General features: G+C 38.7%; 1 protein-coding gene across 11 annotated transcripts in view; it reads right to left on the bottom strand.

The window, feature by feature from the left end:
• Nucleotides 1-24,115, bottom strand: part of Nars2 (asparaginyl-tRNA synthetase 2, mitochondrial) — a 126,629-nt gene extending 102,514 nt beyond the window's left edge. For 4 of the 11 annotated variants that reach the window (XM_074082089.1, XM_074082093.1, XM_074082127.1 and 1 more), the window contains exons 1-6: nucleotides 23,630-24,115; nucleotides 19,935-20,044; nucleotides 16,004-16,124; nucleotides 12,955-13,095; nucleotides 7,941-7,976; nucleotides 7,307-7,387 (exon numbers count right to left, since the gene is read on the bottom strand). In XM_074082089.1, the coding sequence (XP_073938190.1) occupies nucleotides 7,307-7,387; nucleotides 7,941-7,976; nucleotides 12,955-13,095; nucleotides 16,004-16,124; nucleotides 19,935-20,044; nucleotides 23,630-23,770 (630 nt within the window). In that variant the 5' untranslated portion in view covers nucleotides 23,771-24,115. Of the gene's footprint in view, nucleotides 1-7,306; nucleotides 7,388-7,940; nucleotides 7,977-12,954; nucleotides 13,096-16,003; nucleotides 16,125-19,934; nucleotides 20,045-22,232; nucleotides 22,244-23,629 lie in introns of those variants that run through there. The other 7 variants (XM_074082094.1, XM_074082114.1, XM_074082121.1 and 4 more) reach the window with 5 other exon arrangements.
• Nucleotides 24,116-25,579: the final 1,464 nt, after the last annotated feature.

The following is a 25,579-nucleotide window of genomic DNA, read 5'->3' as shown; positions in this document are numbered from 1 at the left end:
AATTCCTCTGGGTTAGTACATAAGAAATAGATAACAATGACTGCTATTGGGAAGGAGATCTGAGTAGCTGGGAGTCAGGTGTAGGGGAAGCTGATTTTTTTACTTTATACTTTTTTAACTTTTGAATTATGTACCTTAGAAATTACATTTTTGCTTTTAAAGTAATGTATGCAGCTATGAGTTTGAATATGAAATGTCCTGTACAGGTTCCTGGGTAACACTACTTGGGAGGTAGTGGAAATTTTAGGAGGAGGGGCCTAGCTGGAAGAAGTGTTACTGGGGGTGTGCCTCTGAAGGTTATACTTGGTCCCTAGTCCTTCCTTCCTCTCTGCTTCCTATCTAACATGAGGTGAAAGCCTTTGCCAAATGTTCACCATGCCATGATGTTCTGCCTCAGCAAGAACTCAGAATCAGTGAAGCCAAGGACTATGGGACTGAAACCTCTGCAATTGTGAGCCAAAATAAATCCTTTCTCTACTTAAATCATTCTCTCGGGTATTTTGATCACAGTGATGCAAAGGTGACTAACAAGAATGTATAGAATCAAACATTCAAAGAATATAGGTAAGTAAGACCATGTTGAGGTGCAATTTTGTTGAGAATCTTTCCAGATATATTCTAGGGCCAGGCATTTTTCACATGCAGAAACCATAATTCTAATTGAAATAGGTATCCTCAACAGAAATGAAAATGACTTGTAGTAAAGCTGGAAGTCTTGTAAAGTTAAAACCACCCTTAGGAAATATTAATCAACAACAGTATTTAAATGTTTCAGGTAGTGTGTAACAGATAGCTCTTCTCTGAAAGGAACTTACACAATCCAGATGGGGAAACAAAACTGTTGCACAAGAAACCTTTAAAGAACAACTGAACGCTAAAATATGCTAAAGCAACTGAATACAAGAGTACAATAGGAGTTGGAGCAGGGAAGTTTAATGTTAGCTGGAAAAAAAATTTTTTTTTGCAGAAGAGGTCTGACCTGGGTTAGCTCACATACCATCTAAAAAGCTCAAAAGAAAACAGGTAAGAGTAATTAATAAGTAAAACATCAAACAGAACTCAAAAGATATGTGCCATAAAAAAATACAGCCATAAAAATTTACAACCACCAAAATTTCTGAGGTCCAGGAACTTATTACCATTGTTAGAAGGCAAAATAGTTTGGAAAGGAGAAATGCTACTGTTTATATCAGCCTGCTCTTGCATACTGTTTTCCTTAATCAAAATTAAGGAATCTGAAGTTTTCATATACAACATTCACTTAGTCCTTAAAACCTATAAGGATGGTGTTAGTCACATCTTACAAGTGAAGAAACTGAAGATCATTGTGAGTTTTTTTTTGTAGGGATTAAACTTTTGTTGCCTTCACCTTTGGCATGACAGGGTGAGAAACTCCTCAGTGAAACTGGTGAAAAACAAAACCACAAAAAAGTACAACCATTTAACATTTCTGAAAATGATCCTAAGAGTATGCAGCAAATGAAGAAACATCTGTTCAAGAAAACCTACTAACATGTGGTAAGGACAAAGGTGCCTGTAGTGTCTGAACCAGAGCCCACTCCCTCGCGTCACCCTTACACTCCGAAGGACAGCATTTCCACTGCTGAGCGACACACCCAAGAACGCACTGGTCCTGTTTACTTCTAGGTGTAAGGCTCTTGCCCCAGAGCTCCAGACCAGGAGAGGAAAGCCAAGGAGACCTAGGGCTGCTGTCATGCCCTCCTCTGAGCACTCAGCTCCTGAATTAGGAAGTCATTCAAAGAGAAGCAGCCATTGTCCCTGTCTCTAGCACTAGAGTACTGGCTCCAAAATTTTGCCTGGGCAGAGAAGCAGGCCATAAAACAGAGGTCCAAGTCTCTCCTCAAAGGCACAGACTTCGTATACAACAGTGTGGAAAAGTTCAAATGAAGGGTGCTCTCTCAAACAGTGTATGTTTTGGTAAAAGGCAATTGGAGACTGGCAGATTTGTGGGGATATAAACTAAACTGTTGGATCTGTTAGGTTGCTAGAAGGAAACTAGGAAAGCCAGCCAGGAACAGCTCTTTTGAAGTCAGAATAAATTTTACATACTGACCCTGAGAACTGCCGCCATAAAAGAAACTAAATTTGATTGGATCGGTTTGTGATACAATTTAGGCCCCAGGACTTTGTTAAAAACAACAGAGCAATGAGCCTGTGCATGGTCAGGAGAAGAGACAGACGAAGAAAGCACCATCCAAATGAGTGCCATCTCTGGGTGGCTGGGCATACTCAAGGCTGTGCCCCTCAGGCATCATAAGAATCTTCACACTGCTGGGGGTTGGGGTAGACTGACTTATAGCTAAAACATATAGAAGAACTCATAGAACTAAATAAAAAAAAGAAAAACAACCCAATTGTTGTGTAATTGGGCAAAGGACTTAAAACATTTCTCCAAAGAACATAAACAAATGATCAATAAACGCATGAAAAGATGTTCAATGTCCTCAGTCATTTGGAGAAATGCAAATCAAATCCACAATAAGATATACCTCTTGACATACATTAGGATGACTTTAATCAAAGAACTGAATACAACAAGTATAGGCAAGGATGCAGTAAACTGGATTCTTCTACATTGCTGGTAGGAATGTGAAATGGTGCAGCCATCTTGGGAAATAGATCAGTAGTTTTGCAAAATGTGAACCAGAAATTCCATCCAAAAGAAATGAAATCCTATGCATATCCACACAGAAACTTTTGACAAATGTTCTCAGTAGTATTACTTATAATACTCAAAAAATAGAAGCATTACAAACATTACAAATGTCCATCAACTGATAAACATAATGTGTATGATACATCCACTCCGTAGGATACCTACAGGATATAAAAAGGAATGAAGTACTCATATATACCAAACATGGATGAACTTCAGAAGCTACATTAAAAGTGAAAGAAGCTAGGAACAAAACACAATGCCTTGTATGATTCCATTTATATGAAATGTTCCAGAAGCAAATCTATAGAAAGTAACTAGGTGTCAAAGCTGGTGGTGGGAAGAGGAAGAGGCTGCTAATGAACATGGGGCTTATTTTGGGGTGATGAAAATGCCCACAGTGATTGACTGCACAACTCATGCAACATACTAAAACCATGAAGCTGTACACTTTTCAGTGAATTTCTGGTATGTGAGATGTCTCAATAAGAATTTTAAGTCCTTGTTCCTCTTTATTACTAAAGCTACCCAGCTTTATTTTCTATAATTTACCAATATGGGCCTTCAAAACCCTTTGCCCAGTTCAGTTCTCCAATTCTTTTCACATTTCCCCCTTAATTGGAATCCCCTCCCTAAGGTATAGTCAAGTCACATATTCATTTGGAAGATTTTCCTGACCAGATCAATCCTTCTTCACCTAATTTTGCTCTAATTCCGTATCTCTCATAACTGGCAGCACCGTAATCTCAAATGTATACATAAAGTCATTTCACCTTATTCCCCTTGAATTCTTGCCTTAATCTCTTTTACTTTCTCAGCGACAAGTAACAAATGCTTCTGGACTTAAAAGGGGGTTCATCCACCTAAAAACTAGCTAGCATTTGTTGCCCTTAATGCAGAGAAACTAAAGCAGATACTTTAAAAGCAACTGAGGCCAATAGGAAAAGAGGAACAGGTACTAGAGAAAAGGTTAAATCAAAAAGAATTAACCTAGAAGGTAACACCCACGCACAGGAAAACAATGTGAGTCAATGCCCTGTATAGCTATCCTTATCTCAACCAGCAAAAACCCTTGTCCCTTCCTGTTATTGCTTATACTCTCTCTACAACAAAATTAGAGATAAGGACAAAATAGTTTCTGCTGGGTATTGAGGCGGGGGGGGGGGGGGGGGGGGGGAGAGGGAGGGGGCAGAGTGGGTGGTAAGGGAAGGGGTGGGGGCAGGGGGGAGAAATTAACCAAGCCTTGTATGCACATATGAAAAATAAAAGAAAAAAAATGGGGTTCATCCCAATAAACCTACTCACTGTAAGTTAAAAAATGGATTTAATATACCTAACCCAGCCAACATCCTACTAAGTAGCACACCACACAGAGTTTTGGTTTTGGCCCCAGGACTGTGGTTGACAGAGCTGCAGTCTGCTGTCGCTGCCCAGCATCATGAGAGCATTCACCCACATACTGTTAGCCCAGGAGGTCAAAATTCAAAGTATGGTTTCTGGGCCAGTGAGTGGGGCTCAGTAAGTGCTTGCATAGCACGTGCATGGCACCAGGTTTATTCCCTGGAACCATAAAATCAAAACCAAAGTATGTTTCTGTTGAATGCCTATCATTCTTGCACAACTGTGAAGCTGAAAAATCCTATGTTGAACCATCCTAAATTGGAAACCATCCATGTTACTTCAGAATTGTAAAGACCAAACATAATTTTGTGAACTCAGCTAGAACCTTAAGACAAACAGGAAAAAGTTTACAAACAAATACTCCTGTAGAATCAGTAATGTCAAAGTGAATAACAAGCATGATCTGTCCTTTATAAACCCTGCCAGCTCACCAGCTTTACATGGCAGAACCTCAACTATGTCTCTATATCCCTTATACCATTTAGGACAGCATCTTGAACACAGATGCACCAAAACTCTGCTGAATAACAAATGATTAGTACATGAATGCAACTTATGTATGTATTGAGTAGTCCTCAAACCTTAACAAATATCCCAAATCTTAAAACAGGAAATGGAGATGAAAGAAAGAAAACTAAAATACGGGGCTAGGCATAGTGGTATATGCCTATAATCCCAGTTACCTAGGAAGCTGAGATTGGGAAGATTACAGTTTGAGGCCAGCCTAGGCAAAATATTAGTGAGATTCCATCTAAAAAAAAAACTGTAATCTCAACTACATGGGCAGCATAAGGAGGAAGATGGAGGTTTGAAGCCAGCCTGGGACAAAAATACTAGACCCTATCTGAAAAATAACAAAAAAGGGCTGCTGGTGGCATGGCTAAAGTGGTAGAGTGTCTGCCTGGCAAGTGGAAAGCCCAGAGTTTAAATCCCGGTACCTCCAAAAAAAAAAAAAAAAAAGAAGAAAGAAAAAGAAAGGAAGGATGGGGCATGCATTCACTTTTCAATATGAGTATTAGAAGTATGTATCCTTATTGTGCTTTTTCAAGGTAATCTCTTACGCTGCCCTCTAACCTCAGTGTGTGGTGGGCATCCTTAGCTTTCAATAACTACTGCCAGAGAAGAAAAGAAGACCACTAAAGGACCCAAGAATTTAAATATAACAGTGTACCTCTTCCTAAAAGTAGGGGCCAAGATTCACACTCCTATGCCTCTTCTAGCAGCCAGGAAGAAATTAACAATGAATCCTAGAAGGACAGAACATGTGAGGTGAGAATAAGGAGCACTGGTTCCAAAGAATAGAGGGTTGCCAGGAGCAAAACAGAAATCTTATTATTTGAACTTCTGAAAACAACAAAGATGGTAGGTTGGTCATACAAAAAACACAAGCCACAAATGGCTAAAATCCCTGATCCAGACCAAGTGTAGGAACCCAGAATCAGTAAATCCAAAAGCAGGTCTTTCTGGTACTTTGAACAGCCAAGCCTAATTCCACTAGTAAAATTTCCCTCCCAAGCCCTGAAATAATATGAACACAAAACACCTGTCACTTGTCATACTGTTTTAGAAATGTTTTTTCCTCTTTCTAGTCATACTTTTCTGGTAACTTGTGTTGGGTTGTTTAGAGGGCAGAATACACACATTGTAATCACTCAGATCTGCTTAGATTTCCCTGGTAGCAAAGCAGTTAATTCCAAATTTATCCTTATTTAAGTTTGGTAGAGACTTTTTAAACTTGTTTGAGTCTCTTTAAAAATTCTTTTTATTTGTAAACACCTTTAAATTACACCTTTGCTTTCCTGCATTTAAAAAAATATTCAATGGTTTAGATTAAGGGATTATGGTATTTCATTTTTCTTCACTTCATATGTATAAGAGTACTAAAGAGCAAAGACAAAGATAAAACCAAGAAGACAATGTTTCTTAGAATATTATTTTTTTCATTTGCTATCTTTTTTTGCATTCATATATACAGGTGCTAACACTCTGAATATTAAATGAGGCATTTGTATTTGTTTGTTGTTTTGACACAGGATCTCACTATGTAGCCCAGGGTGACCTTGAACTTGTGATTCCCCTGCCTCTGCCTTCCAGTGTTGGGATTATAGAAATGTACCACCATGCCCAGTTCTCAAAAAAGCATTTTTATTCTGGGTTTCTTTTTTCCAGAAGACTAATTACCATCAAGATGTTCTTCATGTATGAAGGAAGATAACATTCAATTACTACTCTTAATGACCTCAATGAACATATCCCAGTGAATGCTTTGTTTAACAACATAAAGAGGACACATCATTTTTAACAGTTAAAAAGTACTGAAACAAGAAAGCAGTTACATATAAATTTTGCAAGTTGATAGAATCAGGCAAATGTACAAAAAAAGACCTTGATTTTTAGGGATAAAGGAGTTGGTAAATAAATATGAGATAGGGTCTCATTATGTAGCCTTGCCTGGCCTCAAACTAGCAATGCTCCTGCCTTAGTCTCCTGAGTGCTGAAGTTATAAGTGTGAGCTACTACACGTGGCTTAGGCAGTAAGGGCAGGATGGCAGTACCTGGCACATACTACAATCTCAAAATATGACTGCTAAATAAAGAATTAAACTAAGAGCCTTCATGAGGTACACAGAACATAAGTCATTTCTTATGAAAAATGAACTTATTTAAGAATTTAAAAAAGGGAGGGTGGGTACAATGGCTCACATCTGTAATCCCTGTTACTCAGGAGGCAGAGATTAGGAGGATCATGGTTTGAGGCCACCCTGAGGGAGAAAAAGTTCACCAGATCCCATCTCAAAAAAAAAAAAAAAAAAAAAAAGCTGGGCATGCATCTGTCATCCCAGCTATGTTAGAGGCCAGAGGCAGGACTGTGGTTCAGGCTGGCCTGAGGCCCTCGGTTCTAACCCCAGTACAGCCAAACAACTTAAATATGACTTAAGCTAAAAATATTAACTATGTATTGAATTTACACAAGAAATATCTTAAAAGCCTTGCAAATCTCCTTAAATTTCCCTAGTCTGCCAATTTAGTAACTTATATTCAAAATTAAAAATTCACTTCTTCCAGTTACAGTGTAAGTAATATGGCTGATAGGACAGAAAACTGGAATAGCTTGAATGATTTTTAAGAATTACATGGTCTTCTGTCCACACAACTAAATAAATTTAAAGTGAACACTTGGAAAAGAAAATCAAACAGCAATGTCTCCAAAAAGGAAACACAACTTACCTCGACTTGAAAAAGCTCTCCAGCTCCCTCACAGTCATTGGATGTGATTACTGGGGTATGAATATGCACAAAACCACTGTCCTGGGGAAAAAAAAGAAAAAGAAAAACTGCTCTTTTCAATATATCTGCATATGAAACAATTCCAAGAACACATACCGTCTTACACTACAAAAATGCACTAAGAGAATGCCATATCTAATCCCTCCAAAACTCCTCAACTTTAAGACTGTTGAGATCAGTTGAGTGGTTTTCTTCATTTGCTGGGTTTTTTTGTTTGTTTGTTTTTATTTTTGAGACGGGGGTCTCACTGTGTATCCCAGGCTGGCCTCAAATTCGTGATCCTCTGGCCTTAGCCTCCCAAATGTTGGGATTACAGATACACACCACCATGCTCCCTGAGTTGAGTGTTTTACCATGTACAGAATCACAAAGAATTTTAAGTCTGGAACAGACTTTGATATCAACTTGTGTAACTTCTTCATTTCAAACATAAGGAAATCAAGTATCAGAGAGACATCATGAATTTGCAAAAGTCACGCAACCAGTCAGTGGCTAGGTCCTCAGGAACTATCTGTAATCCTATTTCTTCTGCCCACTTCTCTAACATGCTGGTGGTGATTTAAAACACACTCACCAAGGCTAATGGGTGATGAAGATGTTGGCCAAGCTGCTAAGGGAAGGCAAAGTGAGCAACATCAAGTTCAGTTATCATGGAAGGGAACATCGATTGTAAGCAATTATCAAAAAGAAGAACAATTAAGGTCAACACACAAACAGGGACTGAAGAATAAACAGCAAAGATGCAGAAATGACTTTCAGGGAGTCTCTGTCACTCAATCGATGGCAGAATGCTTTGCTCACTGCATAGGAATATTCTGAGCAGCACCAAGTCCATCCATTACAGGGGCTTCCAATCAAAAGTCTGAGACGATTTCCATTAGTGAACCACAAAAGCTGTTGCTAGTAGGATTAAAATAACCTGTCAACTTCAAGGTTATGCTTCTTTCATTCTGGCCATGGATGGAGCCAAAAGGTTACATTCAGCATAGATACGGTAGAGTGGGAGTGAAGGCAGGTGAAAGTGAATTTATAATACAAAGGCAGAAAAGTACGTGCTTAATGCAAAATTTAGCTATGAAATCAATACAATCAATTCATACATTCATGTCTCTGCCAAGTTCCACCTGTCCAGGTGGAACATCTCCAGGTATTATCAGGGACCTCCCAAATAGGACACTTCTGAATTCAAGAATTCTGGTTTAAATACAAAATATTTAGTCAACGACTTGCTTCATGATATAGAGGGTTAAATATTCAAGCTATAAATATGTACTTGAACCTGAGAGCAGTATGCCTAGGGGTGCTGTGCAGAGCACATTATAGAGTGCTAACGAGATATAATCAATAACACTACTGCATAAAATTTTTATCTCCTAGGAGCCAAGAATATGGACACAAACCATTTATTCCACATGAATGTAGGCAACTATGCGCATGTGCACAGTAAACAAAGAAAAGTGAAAAGTCCAAAGGAAACCAGGGTGGGGAAGGGGAGGTAGAAAGAGAAAAATACTTAATAACTAAATAAAATTGCTAAAGTTAGTACTGCTTAAATGCCACAAGAAATAACACTGTAAACCTGAAGTAAATAACTATCACATAAGGAATGGGATTTAAAAAAAAAAAATCACACAAGGAGTGAGAATTATCTTTAATAATACCAACCTTTTCAATAAAGGTTTACCAGCTGCTAAAAATGCTCCTCAAAGTCCATTACATTACCAAACACTATAAAGGAGGAAATAAAAAGAATAAAGCAGCGCAAATAAAGTCAAAAAAGGAAAGTGAGAGTGGAAGCAGATAGAAAAATGGAAAGGAAGTATCAAAGAAAGGTGGAATACTGTCACTGTCTGCCTCAAATGGGTTACCAGCATCAGATACTTATGCTATCTCACAGCAAAGGGGTTCCTGATTAGGGATATGCCCACCAGAGAGAGGCTAACACTGCACTCAATTTTCAAGATTCCATTCCCTACCTCCAAATACCTACATATTTTGATACACATTTTAGAACCAGATATTTTATAAGGCTCTGAGTATCTAAAAATAACAAAATTCACATACACATCACTCAGAAGACTGGACTATATTTTTCTTTCACACATAACCAAAATAACTATCACTATTTAATCAGCATCAACAAAAAAGAAATACCAGAAGAACTGCTCAACACTCACCATTGGCAACAAAAGTAACAAGAAGAAAGAAAGAAACAAACAAAAAGCCATAAAAACTATAAAAAGCAGTCACACAGACTGAAAAGCACCAGAGTCTGGGACCATTCAACACAGAGTAAAGACTACTGCACTCCACAGAAGACTTGGAGTCTGCTATAAGGAGAAGGATAAGCCCTAAAACTCACAGGCAGAACCTTCCTATAGTAACAAACCAAAGAAACAGTACCAAATACCAGATAACACATAACTATTACTTAAGTATACCCCAGAGTACTATAGTGACTTCTTTAAACAATTCAGTACCAAATGTCACACATACAAGTATATAACATAGAATGAGACATCAGGATTTTTCAGTTAAAAAGTGAATTTACAGCACTTGAAAAGTGTCTACCTTTATAACTCTCCATCAATAGTGCTAGAACTCAAGTTATTTTCAACCATATAGATGTTATAAAACTTTTACTTCATTGTACTTAATTTTCTTATTATAGATTTTTCTTATTTTTAAATTGTTTAGATTATGTGTAAAAGCTTCAATTGATAATGAAACATAAGTACGTAAAGTTTACTTGTCCATAGATGGCCAATACTACCACCTAGTGGTCAAAAATCTGTAAAACTGTTTCAGAATTAAAGCTGGCGCACTTTTCAACAGCTGTTGAAGTCAATGGGAAAAACTGCATTTTTAGAAGTAAACAGATTTTATGTTTGTGTGGTTCAAGCACTACTGAAGAGCCATATGGAAGTTGTATAAGTAAGCTTGTAAGAGCATATGTATTGAATCTCTCTGTGTAGCCCCAGCTGGCCTCCAACTTGCAATCTTCCTCCTCAGCCTCCTGAGTACTGGGATCACAGGTGTGCAGCACCTGAGCCAGGCTCAGCTGTAAGCTTTATCTGCTGGACCAGATAAAGGTCACTTGGTGCCCTCCCAGTGACATGATGTACTTATCTTTCAGCAAGATGGAGAAACGGATTGGATCCCTCTTACCTGCAACAAAACAAAAACAATAAAAACAAGGCAAAGCACATGAAGCAGTGCTTTTCAAGATACTGGCTATCAGATACCAGACAACAAAAGACAGTGCTCTCCAAGTGATGGGAAACAAACATGATGAACTCTACCAGTCACCCAGCTTACAACACTGAAATTTTCCAGCCACAGCATAGGAGGAGAAAGTTAAAGTGGGGCCAAGCACTCAATGAGTTGAGAAGAGACAGCTAAGAGTCTGGGAGACCAAACTGGCTAGATTTTCATGAGAGGAAAGAACTTCCCAGAGAACTCCAGGGATTTGCAAAGGGGCATTTAGGAGTAGAGAATTAATTAGTATATGCATGGAGGAAACCACCCAAGAATTAGGAAAGAATCATCTAGAAAAGTTAGAGGAGAAGGGTGTGGTGGTACATGACTGTAATCCCAGCTACTTGGTAGGGAAAGGCAGGAGGATCAAAAGTGTGAGGCCAGCCCAAGCAAAGTTATCAACAACCTGTTAGGGAAATCTTATCTCAAAAACAAAAACAAAAGGGCTGGGGCATAGCTGAAGAGACAGAGCAGTTGTGAGTGTGACACCCTGGTTTCAATTTCCAGTACCACAAAAAATAAATCAATAAATTAAATAAGTAAACTAGAAGAAGCAGCGTGTAGTATTTACATATTGGCTGAATGTTCCCACAAACCTAAGTGGAAAAACTCATAATTCACAAGCACAAGGTAGAGTTAGTTCTCAGGAAGACCACACTGAGCACTATTCCATATCTGCTAAACAAAAACAGAAGCAAAGCCCCAAAAGATCAGTTTGACTGCATACCAGAACAAAGTTCAAGAAGCTTCATAGGTATCCAGCACCCAACAACATAAAATTCATAAAGTATGGCATCCAATCAAAAATTAGCAAACATACAAAGAGGCAGAAAACATAACCCAAAATGAAACTAATCAATCTATCAAAAGTAACTCACAACTGACAGACATGTTAGAATGAGAAGAATATAAAAACACTTTTTAGATTAACATTGTACTCCATATGTTCAAAAAGTTAAGTACACATGGAAGATATTTAAAAAAAAAAATAATAATAAGGCCCAGCTGTCTATGGTGGTTCTTAATCCCAGCTACTTAGGAGGCTGAGACAGAAGGATCACAAATTGGAGACCAGCTTGGGCAACTTATTGAGACGCTATTTCAAAATAAAATAAAAAGGAGCTAGGGATATACCTCTTGCCTACAAGAGTGTTTCCCTAACATGTAGGAAGCCCTGGGTTCAATTCCCACTACATCAAAAACAAAACAAACCCCAGTCCCAGTGAACACCTGCCTATGAGTTTATAATGTATGATATGAAAAACACACTGAATGAGAGTAACAACAAATTAGGCACTGCAGAAGAAAAGATTAGTAAACTTAAAGACAAAGCAAATGAAACTATCTAAAAGAAGCAGAAAAAAATTGTTTTAAAGAAAAGTACATTAGGGTGCTAAAGGGTATCATCAAGTGACCTAATATATAGATCATTTCAGTTCCCAAAGGAGGGAGGCAACAGAAAAAGTATTTGAAAAATTATTGGCTAAAACAATTTCATAAGCCAGGCACAGTGGCACATGCTTGAAATCCCAGCTACTTAGAAAGCTAAAGAGGAGGACAGCAAGTTCAAGGCCAGCCTGTGTAAGACTCTGTCTCAAAAAACTATGTTTTTCATGAAAATTATAAACTCATGGATCCAAGAAATTCAACAAACCCAAAAGAAGCATAAAGAAAACTGTGCCAAGGCACATTACAAATTCATAAAAAGCAGAGATAAAGAGAAAATTTTAAACTCAATAGTGGTGGGGGAAGAGAAAACGAAACAAGTTACATGTAGAGAAACAATCCATCCTCAAAGTAGGGCGAATGAGAGCCAGGACAGTGGCACCTATAAAGTATTTAATTGCACCTGTAATCCCAGCACTCAGCCTGGGCAACATAATGATGCCCTGTTTCAATTAAAGCAAACTTCCCAACCCATTAACTTATAATTCTATATTCAGAAAAGGTATCATATGAAAAATGAACGTGAAATAAAGACATTAAAGACATACAAATGTTTGGAGTTACAGATGTGTCCACCATCTTAACTGCAGTGAAGATTTCATGGGTATGCACATATGCCAAAATTCATCAGACTGTATACTTGTTTGTCCAGTATTTTACGTCAATTATTCTTCGATAAAGCTATTAAGCAAACTATGCACACACACAAGATACATACATACACACAAACACACACATATACACATGCCTGTTTTAATTAATTCTGCACAAAACATATAAAGGGTGCTTGGAACAAACAGTAACAAGAACTTTCAGGAAAACACCCAGTGTTGTAATTATTCAACTTCTTCACAAGAAAGACTGCCTGGAAGCAGAGTACCTACCTTAAAGAAGGAATGAACAGCAGCTGTGGCTTCACTGCGAACCCTCAATATAGAAGCCAGAGCATTAGTCCTACACCTGAGGTGAGGATACTGTCTCAAGTACTCCAGAGGATGCCTCTCTTTATACTTGATAGGGAAAGCCTGTGAATAAATGGAAAAAAATTAGAAAACAAACCCCTAAAAAACAAAACCAAAAAATATCCTACTTTATAAAACCAGTTTCCAGAGCACTTTTTATTTTTTTATTTTTTATTTTTTTTCATTTTTCTTTTATTATTCATATCTGCATACAAGGCTTGGTTCATTTCTCCCCCCTGCCCCCACCCCCTCCCTTACCACCCACTCCGCCCCCTCCCTCTCCCCCCCCTCAATACCCAGCAGAAACTATTTTGCCCTTATCTCTAATTTTGTTGTAGAGAGAGTATAAGCAATAATAGGAAGGAACAAGGGGTTTTGCTGGTTGAGATAAGGATAGCTATACAGGGAGTTGGCTCACATTGATCTCCTGTGCGTGGGTGTTACCTTCTAGGTTAATTCTTTTTGATCTAACCTTTTCTCCTTTTCCTATTGGCCTCAGTTGCTTTAAGGTATCTGCTTTAGTTTCTCTGCGTTAAGAGCAACAAATGCTAGCTAGTTTTTTAGGTGTCCAGAGCACTTTTTAAACAGTAGTGCTTTAGAACAAGACCAACATGCTTTTTATTTTTTAATATCTCAGATTACAGTACACATTATTCCTACCAGGTAAGTAGAATGGTAAGTGGATTCAGAGATGTGGTTTGAAGCCAGCTCTCCTACTCATTGGCTAAGGTGCTTAGCATCACTGAGACTCACCTGTTATTTATCAAGCTACCCATTATCAGCTACTCACTAGCTGTCAATCTCCTCTTACAAATGAAGAGATTAGCATAGAACTATGCAAAGCAATCCACTGTTTGGCACACAAGAGTTCAGAATATTATAGATATTAAAATGATTTTTCCTACCATTGTATGCACACAGCTGGAATTCTATTTTAAAATCACCCCAGTCTCTTCAAAGTACTGTTTATCAACAAGTTGCTGCTATCTAAGAACATGAGGGAGGGCCAACATCTTTCTTTCATTTTTAGCAGAATACTGAAGATTTACAATAATTTTTAAAGGAAAATATGACTTCAACTTGAAATATTTCCAACCTTCCCACATTCGTGTTACCAAATTAAGAAGACAGATACATCCTTTCAGACAAAAAACCAAAATGTCATTAAAAAAGAAAAGGTAATAGAAATGCTTAAAAAGAGCTACACTGGCAGCCTGCTTCTTTGAGAGTTGTCTGTTCTTTTCAGGTCTTGTGAATATACTGATTTTTATATTGTGAAGACGTAAGTACCACACTAACAGGAAAACGTGGCCACATTAATTGAGATCTCAGACTGCTAGGTGTTCAAAATTCCCTCATGTCTAAATACTTTAAATAACACTGAACTGAAGGTGAAAGGAACAAACTAACAGAAGCCAAGGGAGAACAATTTAAAAATAGGAAAACATATGGCAATTTTTAATATTTGTAGGTCCCTCTGAAAAAAGCAAACCCAGGCTGGCAGAGTGGCTCAAGTGTTAAGAGTGTCTGCCTAGCAAGTATGAGGCCCTGAGTTCAAACCCGAGGGCCTCATACTTGCTAACCAAAAATGGTTAGCTTCTCCATTCTTGACTTCCAAATTATTTCACTCTATTTTTCAGAAACTTTAGACCCTCATTCCTAATCTTACATGTCAATTCGAATTTTTGGAAAATTACTCAGAATGACATTTTAAAAGAAAATTATTCCACTTTATTTCCTTACATTTAATTTTTTCCATTGCTCCAAAAAAACTACAAATGAATTAAGATGTTATAATTTTCCTGTATTTTTTCCTCATGAAACATTTGAAAATAACAAGCAAAGACAGAGAAGTCAAATGGCTAGAATGTAATATTCACATGTGCCACTACTTGTTGAACTGTAGGCAATTCATTTTGCTTGGCTGGGCCTCATTTTCTTCATTGCTATGAATTTAATGAATTAGATTGATAACTTTTTATTTTATTCCCTATAAACTCTTTATCAGGCTTATAAATATAAAGCTATTAATAGAAATCTTGTAAAAAACAGATATAAAAATCTCTTAATATAGAATCTTTTTGCCTGTTCAGCCCAAATATTACAACAGTTTAGATCAGAACCATCTACTAGAACTTCCTCTGATCAGTGGAGAAATTCTCTGTATCTGCACTATCCAATATGGTAGCCAATAGCAACATTTGGGCACCAAATACCATCAAAGAACTGGGATTTTTTTGAGGAAGGGTACTGGGGGCTTGAACTCAGTGCCTCACACTTGCTAGGCAGGCACTCTACCACTTAAGCCATGCCTCTAGCCCTCTTATTTAATTTTAGTTGATTTAAAATCAAATAGCCATAGGTGACTAGTGACTACTACTCTTAGTTGATCAGTTCTAGACCATGCAAAAATCACTTTTAGCTTTCCTAAGAATGTAAAGCTGAAATGGTATTTCCTGGTATGAGTCTGTCATTGTGGCTGACTGGGCATGCTTGCAAAAGCAGTGAGTCTTAACTGTGACAGACAACATAGAGATGCACAGATCAATACTTAGCTCTTACTCAGAAGACTAAGATCTTTACACAATAATTTTGTTACTATCTCTAAAGGCTCTAAGGCCTGTTTCAATTATCAGGGAAGCTGGGTTGGAGGCCTGGCTCAAGTGGTAGAGCGCCTGCCTAGCAAGCTCAACACCCTGAGTTTAAACTCCAATAATACCAATTACTAGGGAAGTCACAAGTGAAATATGTTCTATGTGCCGTATTCCCAATAATCACACTTAGGGCTGGGATGTAGCTCGGTGGTACACTGCTTGCCTAGCATGCGCGAGGCCCTGGGTTCGATCCCAGTACCAAAAAAGAAAAAGACAAAATGAAAAAAAAACAGAATGCCAATAATCACACTTAAAACAGATTGCAAATATCCTAAATTAAACCAAAACAGCCTTCACAAAAGTGTTACTGAGCATACCTTGGCATCACAATTTCCAATAACTTCAATTTTTTCTGCCTTCAATTCCACATTTTGCCCTCTGGATGGGCTTTTTACCAGCTGTCCCTGGGCTTCCACAGAACTTCCGAAAGCCAGTTCTCTACAGTAACCCAAAATGGAAACAGAGTTAAGAATTTGGAATTAAGCGGTTATATAAGTATTCTTATTAAAAAGTAAATTGACCAAAATTTTTGTCTTTGATAACATACTATGGTAACGTAAGAGGCTATCATTGGGGAAGCTAGGTGAGAACCACATGGAAATTCTCTGTATTATGTGGTATCTTTTTTCTTTTTTTGAGACAGGGTCTCCTCATACGTAGCCCAAGCTGGCCTTGAACTTTTGATTCTTCCAAGTGCTGGGATTATAGATGTGTACCAATGCACCGGCTTGTATCATATTTTTTATGTTTTTATTATTTATTTTTAGCTAGATGGTTTTAGCATATATACACTACTTTCTTGTTTAAAAAAAATGTATTTTCTAGTTCAAGTTTACCCACAAATTAACTGTATGATTACTACAGAAAGTGACATATACTCATTTATTTTTAAGAATCATCTATTAAGAAGTTGGAATAATGACTGTATTGCCATTCCTGTTCTAACATTTCATAATTATAATAAATATAAGTGTCTTCTTTAATATACTGTACAGAAATATTCAACACAGTAATACTGCATTAAAGTAAATAATGTCAGGAAATTCCACACCTAATTATGTGTTTAGTATACAATATTCCCTTTTAAAATTTATTCTTATATAAATAAGAAAACTTATACAAATAAGACTAACCACTATTGCATCAAATACTTAAGTGTAAACCAAACAAAAGATGTGAAAGACCTCTACAAGGAAAACTATAAACTTCTGAAGAAAGAGATTGAGGAAGACTATAGAAAGTGGAGAGATCTCCCATGCTCATGGATTGGTAGAATCAACATAGTAAAAATGTCGATACTCCCAAAAGTAATCTACATGTTTAATGCAATTCCCATCAAAATTCCAATGACATTCATTAAAGAGATTGAAAAATCTACTGTGAAATTTATATGGAAACACAAGAGGCCACAAATAGCCAAGGCAATACTCAGTCAAAAGAACAATGCTGAAGGTATCACGATACCTGACTTTAAACTATATTACTATTATATTACAAAGCAATAATGATAAAAACTGCATGGTACTGGCACAAAAACAGACATGAAGACCAGTGGAACAGAACAGAGGACCTAGATATGAAGCCACAAAACTATAACCAACTTGTCTTTGACAAAGGAGCTAAAAATATAGGATGGAGAAATAGCAGCCTCTTCAACAAAAACTGCTGGGAAAACTGGTTAGCAGTCTGCAAAAAACTGAAACTAGATCGATGTATATCACCCTATACCAAGATTAACTCAAAATGGATCAAGGATCTTAATATCAGACCCCAAACTCTAAAGTTGATACAGGAAAGAGTAGGAAATACTCTAGAGTTAGTAGGTATAGGTAAGAACTTTCTCAATGAAACCCCAGCAGCACAGCAACTAAGAGATAGCATAGATAAATGGGACCTCATAAAACTAAAAAGCTTCTGTTCATCAAAAGAAATGGTCTCTAAACTGAAGAGAACACCCACAGAGTGGGAGAAAATAATTTGCCAGCTACACATCAGACAAAGGACTGATAACCAGAATATATAGGGAACTTAAAAAACTAAATTCTCCCAAAACTAATGAACCAATAAAGAAATGGGCAAGTGAACTAAACAGAACTTTCTCAAAAGAAGAAATTAAAATGGCCAAAAAACACATGAAAAAATGCTCACCATCTCTAGCAATAAGGAAATGCAAATTAAAACCACACTAAGATTTCATCTCACCCCTGTTAGAAAAGCCATCATTAGCAACACCACCACCAACAGGTGTTGGTGAGGATGTGGGGGAAAAAGGAACCCTCTTACACTGTTGGTGGGAATGTAAACTAGTACAACCACTCTGGAAAAAAAATTTAGAGGCTACTTAAAAAGCTAAACATTGATCTACCATTTGATTCAGCAATACCACTCTTGGGGATATACCCAAAAGACTGTGACACAGGTTACTCCAGAGGCACCTGCACACCCATGTTTACTGCGGCACTATTCACAATAGCTAAGTTTGGAAACAGCCAAGATGCCCCACTGACACTGACGAATGGATTAAGAAAATGTGGTATCTATAAACAATGGAATTTTATGCAGCCATGAAGAAGAATGAAATGTTATCATTCGGTGGTAAATGGATGGAATTGGAGAACATCATTCTGAGTGAGGTTAGCCTGGCCCAACAAAGCAAAAATCATATGTTCTCCCTCATATGTGGATATTAGATCAAGGGCAAACACAACAAGGGGATTGGACTTTGAGCACATGATAAAAGCGAGAGCACACAAGGGAGGGGTGAGGATAGGTAAGACACCTAAAAAATTAGCTAGCATTTGTTGCCCTTAACGCAGAGAAACTAAAGCAGATACCTTAAAAGCAACTGAGGCCAATAGGAGAAGGGGACCAGGAACTAGAGAAAAGGTTAGATCAAAAAGAATTAACCTAGAAGGTAACACACATGCACAGGAAATTAATATGAGTCAACTTCCTGTATAGCTATCCTTATCTCAACCAGCAAAAACCCTTGTTCCTTCCTATTATTGCTTATACTCTCTCTTCAACAAAATTAGAGATAAGGGCAAAATAGTTTCTGCCGGTTATTGAGGGGGTGGGGGGGGAGAGGGAGGGGGAAGAGTGGGTGGTAAGGGAGGGGGTGGGGGCAGTGGGGAGAAATGACCCAAGCCTTGTATGCACATATGAATAATAAAACAATAAAAAAAAAAGACTAACCACTATTGCGTTACTGGGGGCAAAACAAACAAACAAACCAAACAAAAACCCTACTACATTTTCACCAAGTATGAGAAGGTATTTTGAGAGGTTCTAACTTAAAATATGCACTACCTAACATATAGGAATATTCCTTGGGGGCTTTGAGAATACCTAAAAGAGATGGGCAGTCATCCTCCAGAACCTCCAAAACTTAAGTACCATTAGAAATACCCAGATGATTACTGTACTGATTGATATCATCAGAAAAACAACCTTTTTTGAAAGATTGCTTATTACATTAAGGCAGTCTTTTTGTTCTGCCCTGTTGACCTAATAGTCTCATGAACCTAAATAATGATAGAGAACATTAATCCTAACAATCTTTGGAATAACAAAGCACTCTTATTCAAGTCAAAATAATCTTTTGCTTCCCAGAGGTTATGCCCTACCACAAAGATGGTGTCAGTTTTAACATCTTCTGAATGAGGCCATAAAAGTTTCTCCCAATGTATTCAACAAACAGTAATTGTTACTTTGTCAGCACTATGCCATGGGCCAACAATACAAAAATGAATAAAGTACTATCATCCTTAACCTCAGAGAAGTAGGAGTCCTTAGTCAAAAGGAATCCAAAAGGAATACAGCTGATCACCTACTAATGTCATACATTCTATGACAGAGGTGGGCACCTGCCAGTGTCAAGAACTAGGAACATGAGATGATCCCTTATCTGGAACTACGAAAGACACATGAAGAAGAGGCTGATCCGGTTAAGGCAGCAACATCTATAAGAGCTAGAAGTCAGGAAAGCAGAAGAGCTTAGAGGAGGGTAGGTAGTTAAGAAAGACTGAAAGAAAGCACAGGTAAGGGTTATAGCATGTGAAGATGTTAGACAAGGAAAGCCTGAGCTGGAAGGACCCTGATTCCAAGTATTTAAGCTTACTTATATCTTAAGCTACAGTCCATAGATTTGTTTAGAAAGATCACTCAGGGAGCAATGTAAACACTGGCTTACTGAAGTGGGAAACTCTGGAGATGGAAAAAAACAAAAAACTCTAAAAAGCAACTTGCCTACTGTCAAAGCTTGAATCAGCAACAACCTGAAGGCTCTCCAAAGATGACCCATCATTTACATGTAGAAACAAGACTTCCTTCTGGGATCGGGCTGAACGAATCCATCCCTAAGGAACAGAAACATTTCCAAATGTGAATTTACAATCATTTTACATTTCATTACACATGCAAAGAAGACTAAATAAAAGAAAAAACTGTACTCACAATCTTACCTCAATATATCAACTGCATAAAATGAACTGCTTTTAGTTTATCTATGTGTACACAAACTTAAGTTCCTTAGCACAGTGAGACACACACTTTGACATTCTACCTTTTGTTGTTTTCATAATAAAGCACATTATTTTGAATGGGTGGCAATGGTCCATCAAGTTCATGAGCCTAATTCACATAACCAATGCCCTCAATACTGGCCTTTCCCAGGTATTTTTGTCCCCACTCCCCTTCCAATTACAAAGAACAGGGTTTACAACTTGGTGCCTTTCGCTTTATATGAAATTCTCAGAACGGAGATTACATAGTATAAACTAGACATATCTTTACAGATTTTTTTCCTTTTACCAAATATCATACCAAAAAAAAAAAAACCCTCTCAAAAACGTCTCATTATGGGGAAGGAGGGAGGAAGGAGAATGGTGTAGGGGTGAAGTCAAGTATCATGCATTTGATAAACTGTAAGAACTTTGTAAATGCTACACTGTACTCCCACCCAGCAGGACAATTTAAAAAAAGTCTCATTATGAACACATACTAAGTGATACACAAAGTTTCAAAATCTTAATTTAAGTGATAGGTACATGCCAGTACAAATGAGATGTCTTCAAGTAGACCAGTAATGCTAAAAACAACTCTCAGATATGCCCAACTTAAATTAACTAGCATAGGCATTAAGAGAGACTAACACTCTAGTGGACACCAAAAAATTGTGAAGTATCTAATAAATGTATAGTCAATGAATAGAGATAGACACTTACCATTAAACATGCTTGGGGAAAGCAAGAGATGACCCTACATACAAAAACCTACTGATGCACTGTGCATGCCAGTACATGCTTATAATCCTAGCACTTGGGAGGAGGAGACAAGATGGTCAGTTCAAGGCCATCCTGGGTTATATACCAAGACACTGTCTTGAAACAAAACAAAGAAACACAAAAATATCTATTGATTATGACCTTTGGGTCCTGCAATAATCTGCAGATGCTGTTGTTAAAAGTTTCTCTAACACTTACTTGCATTTCCATAATGCTTTAAGGGAAGGAAACGTGTACAATAGTTATTGAAATGTATTGGCAGGGACATAGATGATAATTCACAAATGTTTTTCAGTTACAGCTTACATAGTACATGTACTATGTAAAAAACACTCTACTACCTTCATATACGTTCTCATTTCCTTCTCCCAACAGCTCTAAGGACTAGTATAACCATATCACAGGTGAGGAAACCAAGACTTGGCAAAGTTTAAAAAAAAAACACTTGCTGAAAGTCACACTGCTGGTTGAATGGTAGATTCCAAATTTGAACCCAAGTCTCTCTGACTGGAAAGCCCTTGATCTTCTGCCAGTTACACAGCATGAAGTATAAACTGCCTCAGTCCCATGTACAAGGTGCTTCATAAAGGCATTTACTTTTTGGTTATGATCATTCAACAGTAATTTCCAAAGCACTACTCTTATTTTTACTTGCTAGTGCAAGTTAACATTCACTGAACATTTTTTAATGTGCTTCTGTTCTAAGTTCTTTATAAATATTATGCTATTTAATCCTCACAAGAACAAAATGAAATGGTTATCATTTTTTAAATGAAATACATTCAGAAAAGTTCCAGAAAATGGCCCAGGTTACAGTTACCAAGTAGTATAGTTGGGATTTAGACACAGTTACGACTTCAAAATTCATGTTCTCACCAACAAGCAATTTCCCTCTGCTTGGGGGTCACATCCTGGTGCCATTTCCACTCCATCCTAGTCACTACCTGATGAATACAACCTTCAGGGCTCAGCTGAAAAGTCACCTGAGTAAGAAACCTTCCCAAACTTCAAGCATTAAGGAATTCTCTGCTTTCTCAGTTATTTAATATTTGACACTAGTAATAATAATATTACTGTAGAGTATGTCTGTCCAAAATAAGTAAAATGTGAGCTACACACATAATTTTATAGTTTTTAGTGACCACATTAAAAGTAAAGAGAAATAGGAGAAATTAATATTTTACTTAACCAATTATGCCCTAAATATATCAACATGCAAGCAGCATAAAAATATGTTGAGGCTGGGCATGGTGGTACCCACTTGTAATCTCAGGTACTTCGGAGGTGCAAATAGGAAGATAGTGGTCTGGGGCTGGCACGAGTCAAAGTTAATGCAAAGGCCCTACCTGAAAAACAAACTAAAAAGCAAAAGGACTGGTGTGGTTCAAATGGTAGAGTCCTGACACAAGCTCAAGTTCAATCCCCAGTAACATACACAAACAAAAAAAAATGTGTGTGTCAGGAGAGGGATTTTTGCATTGTTTACTCTTGAAAATTACCATGTATTTTACACTTACAGTACATCTCAACTCAGACGTTTTAAAAGCTCAGAGGCACAAGTGACTGGTTGCTATATTAGACTGTAAAGCACTAAATTGAACCTCTAACTTGGGAGGCAGGTTCTGCTCATCTTCCAATCCTCTCTTGATTAGCACACAAAAACGATCATTTATGAATGCTGAGCTAATAGATGAGTGCAAGAAAGCTTCTGATTTGGATCATGGAAAGAATATGGAAACTCAAATAAATGCAAAGAGGATCCAATTGGTCATTATGCTAAACAGCAAGGATCTATAACAGCAAGGTAACTGCATCAGTGTCTTTCAATCTAAGGAGGTCACCCCGCCCCCTTCTTTAACATGCTCCTGTTAGAGGGAATCTTCTATGTGGAATGGCTGCAAATATTACTAGCAGGAGAAATAGTAGTAGCTAACATTTATTGACTGTGGGCCACTGATCTAAATATCTTATACCCATGGTACCATGTAAATTTCAGGACTATAAAGTCGGGACTGGTATTATCTCCACTTTCATAAAAGTACACTAAAGTTTAGAACACTTAAGTCAAACGCCCACAATTAGTAAGTTTCTTGGTGGGAGAGATTTAAAGCTAGGCAGCTCCACACCTACGCTCCTTCCAACGACTACATCCCACGTTCCCCTAACTTACTAAAACGTAAATTACATGCAAGCCCCATCTTAGGCACTGAGGCGCTTAAAAGCTTAACAGACAAGGTTTAATGGAAGGAGTACTTCCTGACATATGAATACATGTGACAAAAACACACAGTTTCTGCCTTCACGAAGTGAGGGCAGGACAACCATTACACAACCGTGGACATTCACTCTGAGATCAAGGTGGAGGAAGGGGGCTTGTCTGCTTACACTTTTCTGTATGACTCACAAGATTACACGCAATGCTCTGGTATCATGAAAATCTGTTTCTGCATTTCGTAGACATCAGAACAGTTTTGCAAAAAGTCACAGCACCTTAGGAAAAAGAGAAGCGCGGACTCCTGCTGTGTCTACCTGGTCTAACTTTTCCCAGATGGTCGTCCCGTCTGACCCGACAGCACAAAGTAAAGCTAGATGTAGCTGTGCCACATAATTTCCTAAAGAAATGGCGGGGGAAAACCCATCCCCTTTCCACACACTCACCTGAACCTTCACGCGCTCCCCACTAGCGCCCCGGGCCCTGAGGGCGTCCCGCACGCTCAGTGCGGCGGGAGCTCTTGGCCTCGCGCACGGAGCCGAGGAGCAGGAGCGCAGGGCTTGCAGCAGGCACCGGGCCCCGAGCATTGCGCGACAGCCCCGGGCCTCTGCCGGCCCAGCCCAGGCCCCAGCGAACTCCTACACGATCTGCAGACCCTCCCTTTCAGCTGCCCTTGCTTTGGGCCGCAGCCCTGCCTTCGCAAGCTCTAGGGCCCTCGGGTGGCTCTGTTGCCTTTAGGGAGCCTCAGCTCGGTGTCCACAGAACCTCTCCTCTGCGTTCCTCTTCCCAACAAGGCGGAATGGAGCCGGCACACTCAGCTACCTCCACGAAAAAAACCACGCTGCTGAGTAGCCAGAGCAACCGACTGCGGAGAACTAATTGTAAAACTGCATCCGGACGCCGGGGTGCAACAGGCGTTTCTACCGGCCTACGTCAGCACGCTAACGTAACTACGACATCACGCTACGAAGAGGCTAAGACTGAGCATGCGTCCTTGTGTCCCCGAGCTAGGAAGGCGGGCCAGAGGCAAGGTGAGGGAGGCGGGGTAGAGAAAGGGGCGTGACCAGGCTCTGAGGTGGGCGGGGTTAAGGCACCACCTGGTCCTAGGCGTTTTCACAGAGGGAGCAAGGGGGCACAATTGGTGAGAGAGCTAAGCATCTTCTTTCTAAAATGTCTAGGGGAGACCAGGAATACGGAGAGGCAAGGATGGCTAATGCAGAGGACAAGCGTCCAGGTGGAGGCTCTTGGCTATGGAGGGATGTTGCCAGAAGATGTCTGTCGTTCCTGAGTACTGAGCGCAGAGGAAATCAAACGTACTCCCTGCTCAAGTCACAGTTGTGTGGTATCAGTCATCGAAGCAGACAATTGCATTAAAAGGTGATCAGGTGCCTAACCGAGCCTGAGCTGGGATGCCAGAGATGGATTTCTGGAGAAGACAGTCGTCTGACAGGCAGAAGAGGAGCTGAAGAGATTTTGAACATGACAATCAGAGAAGGCATGACAGGTGAAGATACTGGAGAGAGACTGACAATGGGAAGCATTGCCTATTTTTTCCAAAAATTATCTGCATATGTTTGACCATGACTTTTATATACTCAGCTACATTTTGAATTTACACAAAATTTACTTTTTTTTTAAATTAGTGAAACTCATGAAAATGTTTCTACCTAGTTAAACAATAAAAGGTAGAATTGAAAGCTAGTTACTTGAAGTTGTCACTGCTCTTATGTCTGTTTTACACATAACTTAGCCATGAAAATGCCTGAAGTGACCCACTCAGTCATACAAATGTCAAATTTAAAATTTCTGGCTCTCTGCACTATAATACTATACAGTGTCTCGAGGTGGAAAATTATACCATGGTCCCTGTGGTCTCTTCCACCAAGGAGCTCATGGTCTAGAGACGGAGATTGTCAAGGAAAGAGATATAAACCACTAAGAGTACACACGGATGTATGTGCCAAGTGAAGTGGTAGATGAGTTTTTGAGGAGGACCAGAAGCCAGGAGGACAAATGACCTAAAAGCATTGTAAACTGTTCTCCAGACCAGAAAATATCTTCTGCAAAAGTACTATGTCCCCAGTGAACTGATGCCCTAGTCCGATCTCCAGTATTGAAAAGAAAAGTAATTGGGTACTTCTTGAACCTTGAGGAAGGAAAAATGGAAACTTGAAGCCTTCAGAATTATGTAGCTATGGGCATTTAAAAATTAAGTATGGACCAGATGTGGTAGTGCAAACCTGTGATCTGAGCTACTTGGGAGGCAGAGGTAGAAGGATCACAGTCTAGGCCAGCCCAGACAAAAGCCTGAAATTCTATCTGAAAAACAAACTAAAGCAAAAGGACTGGGGGTGGCAGCATGGCTCAAGTGGTAAGAAGAAGGTCCTGAGTTCAAT

This window comes from Castor canadensis, chromosome 1, assembly GCF_047511655.1.
Source record: "Castor canadensis chromosome 1, mCasCan1.hap1v2, whole genome shotgun sequence".
Lineage (NCBI taxonomy): Eukaryota > Metazoa > Chordata > Mammalia > Rodentia > Castoridae > Castor > Castor canadensis.
Note: the sequence above shows the minus strand (reverse complement) of the source record. Positions and strands in the feature narration are given on the sequence as shown.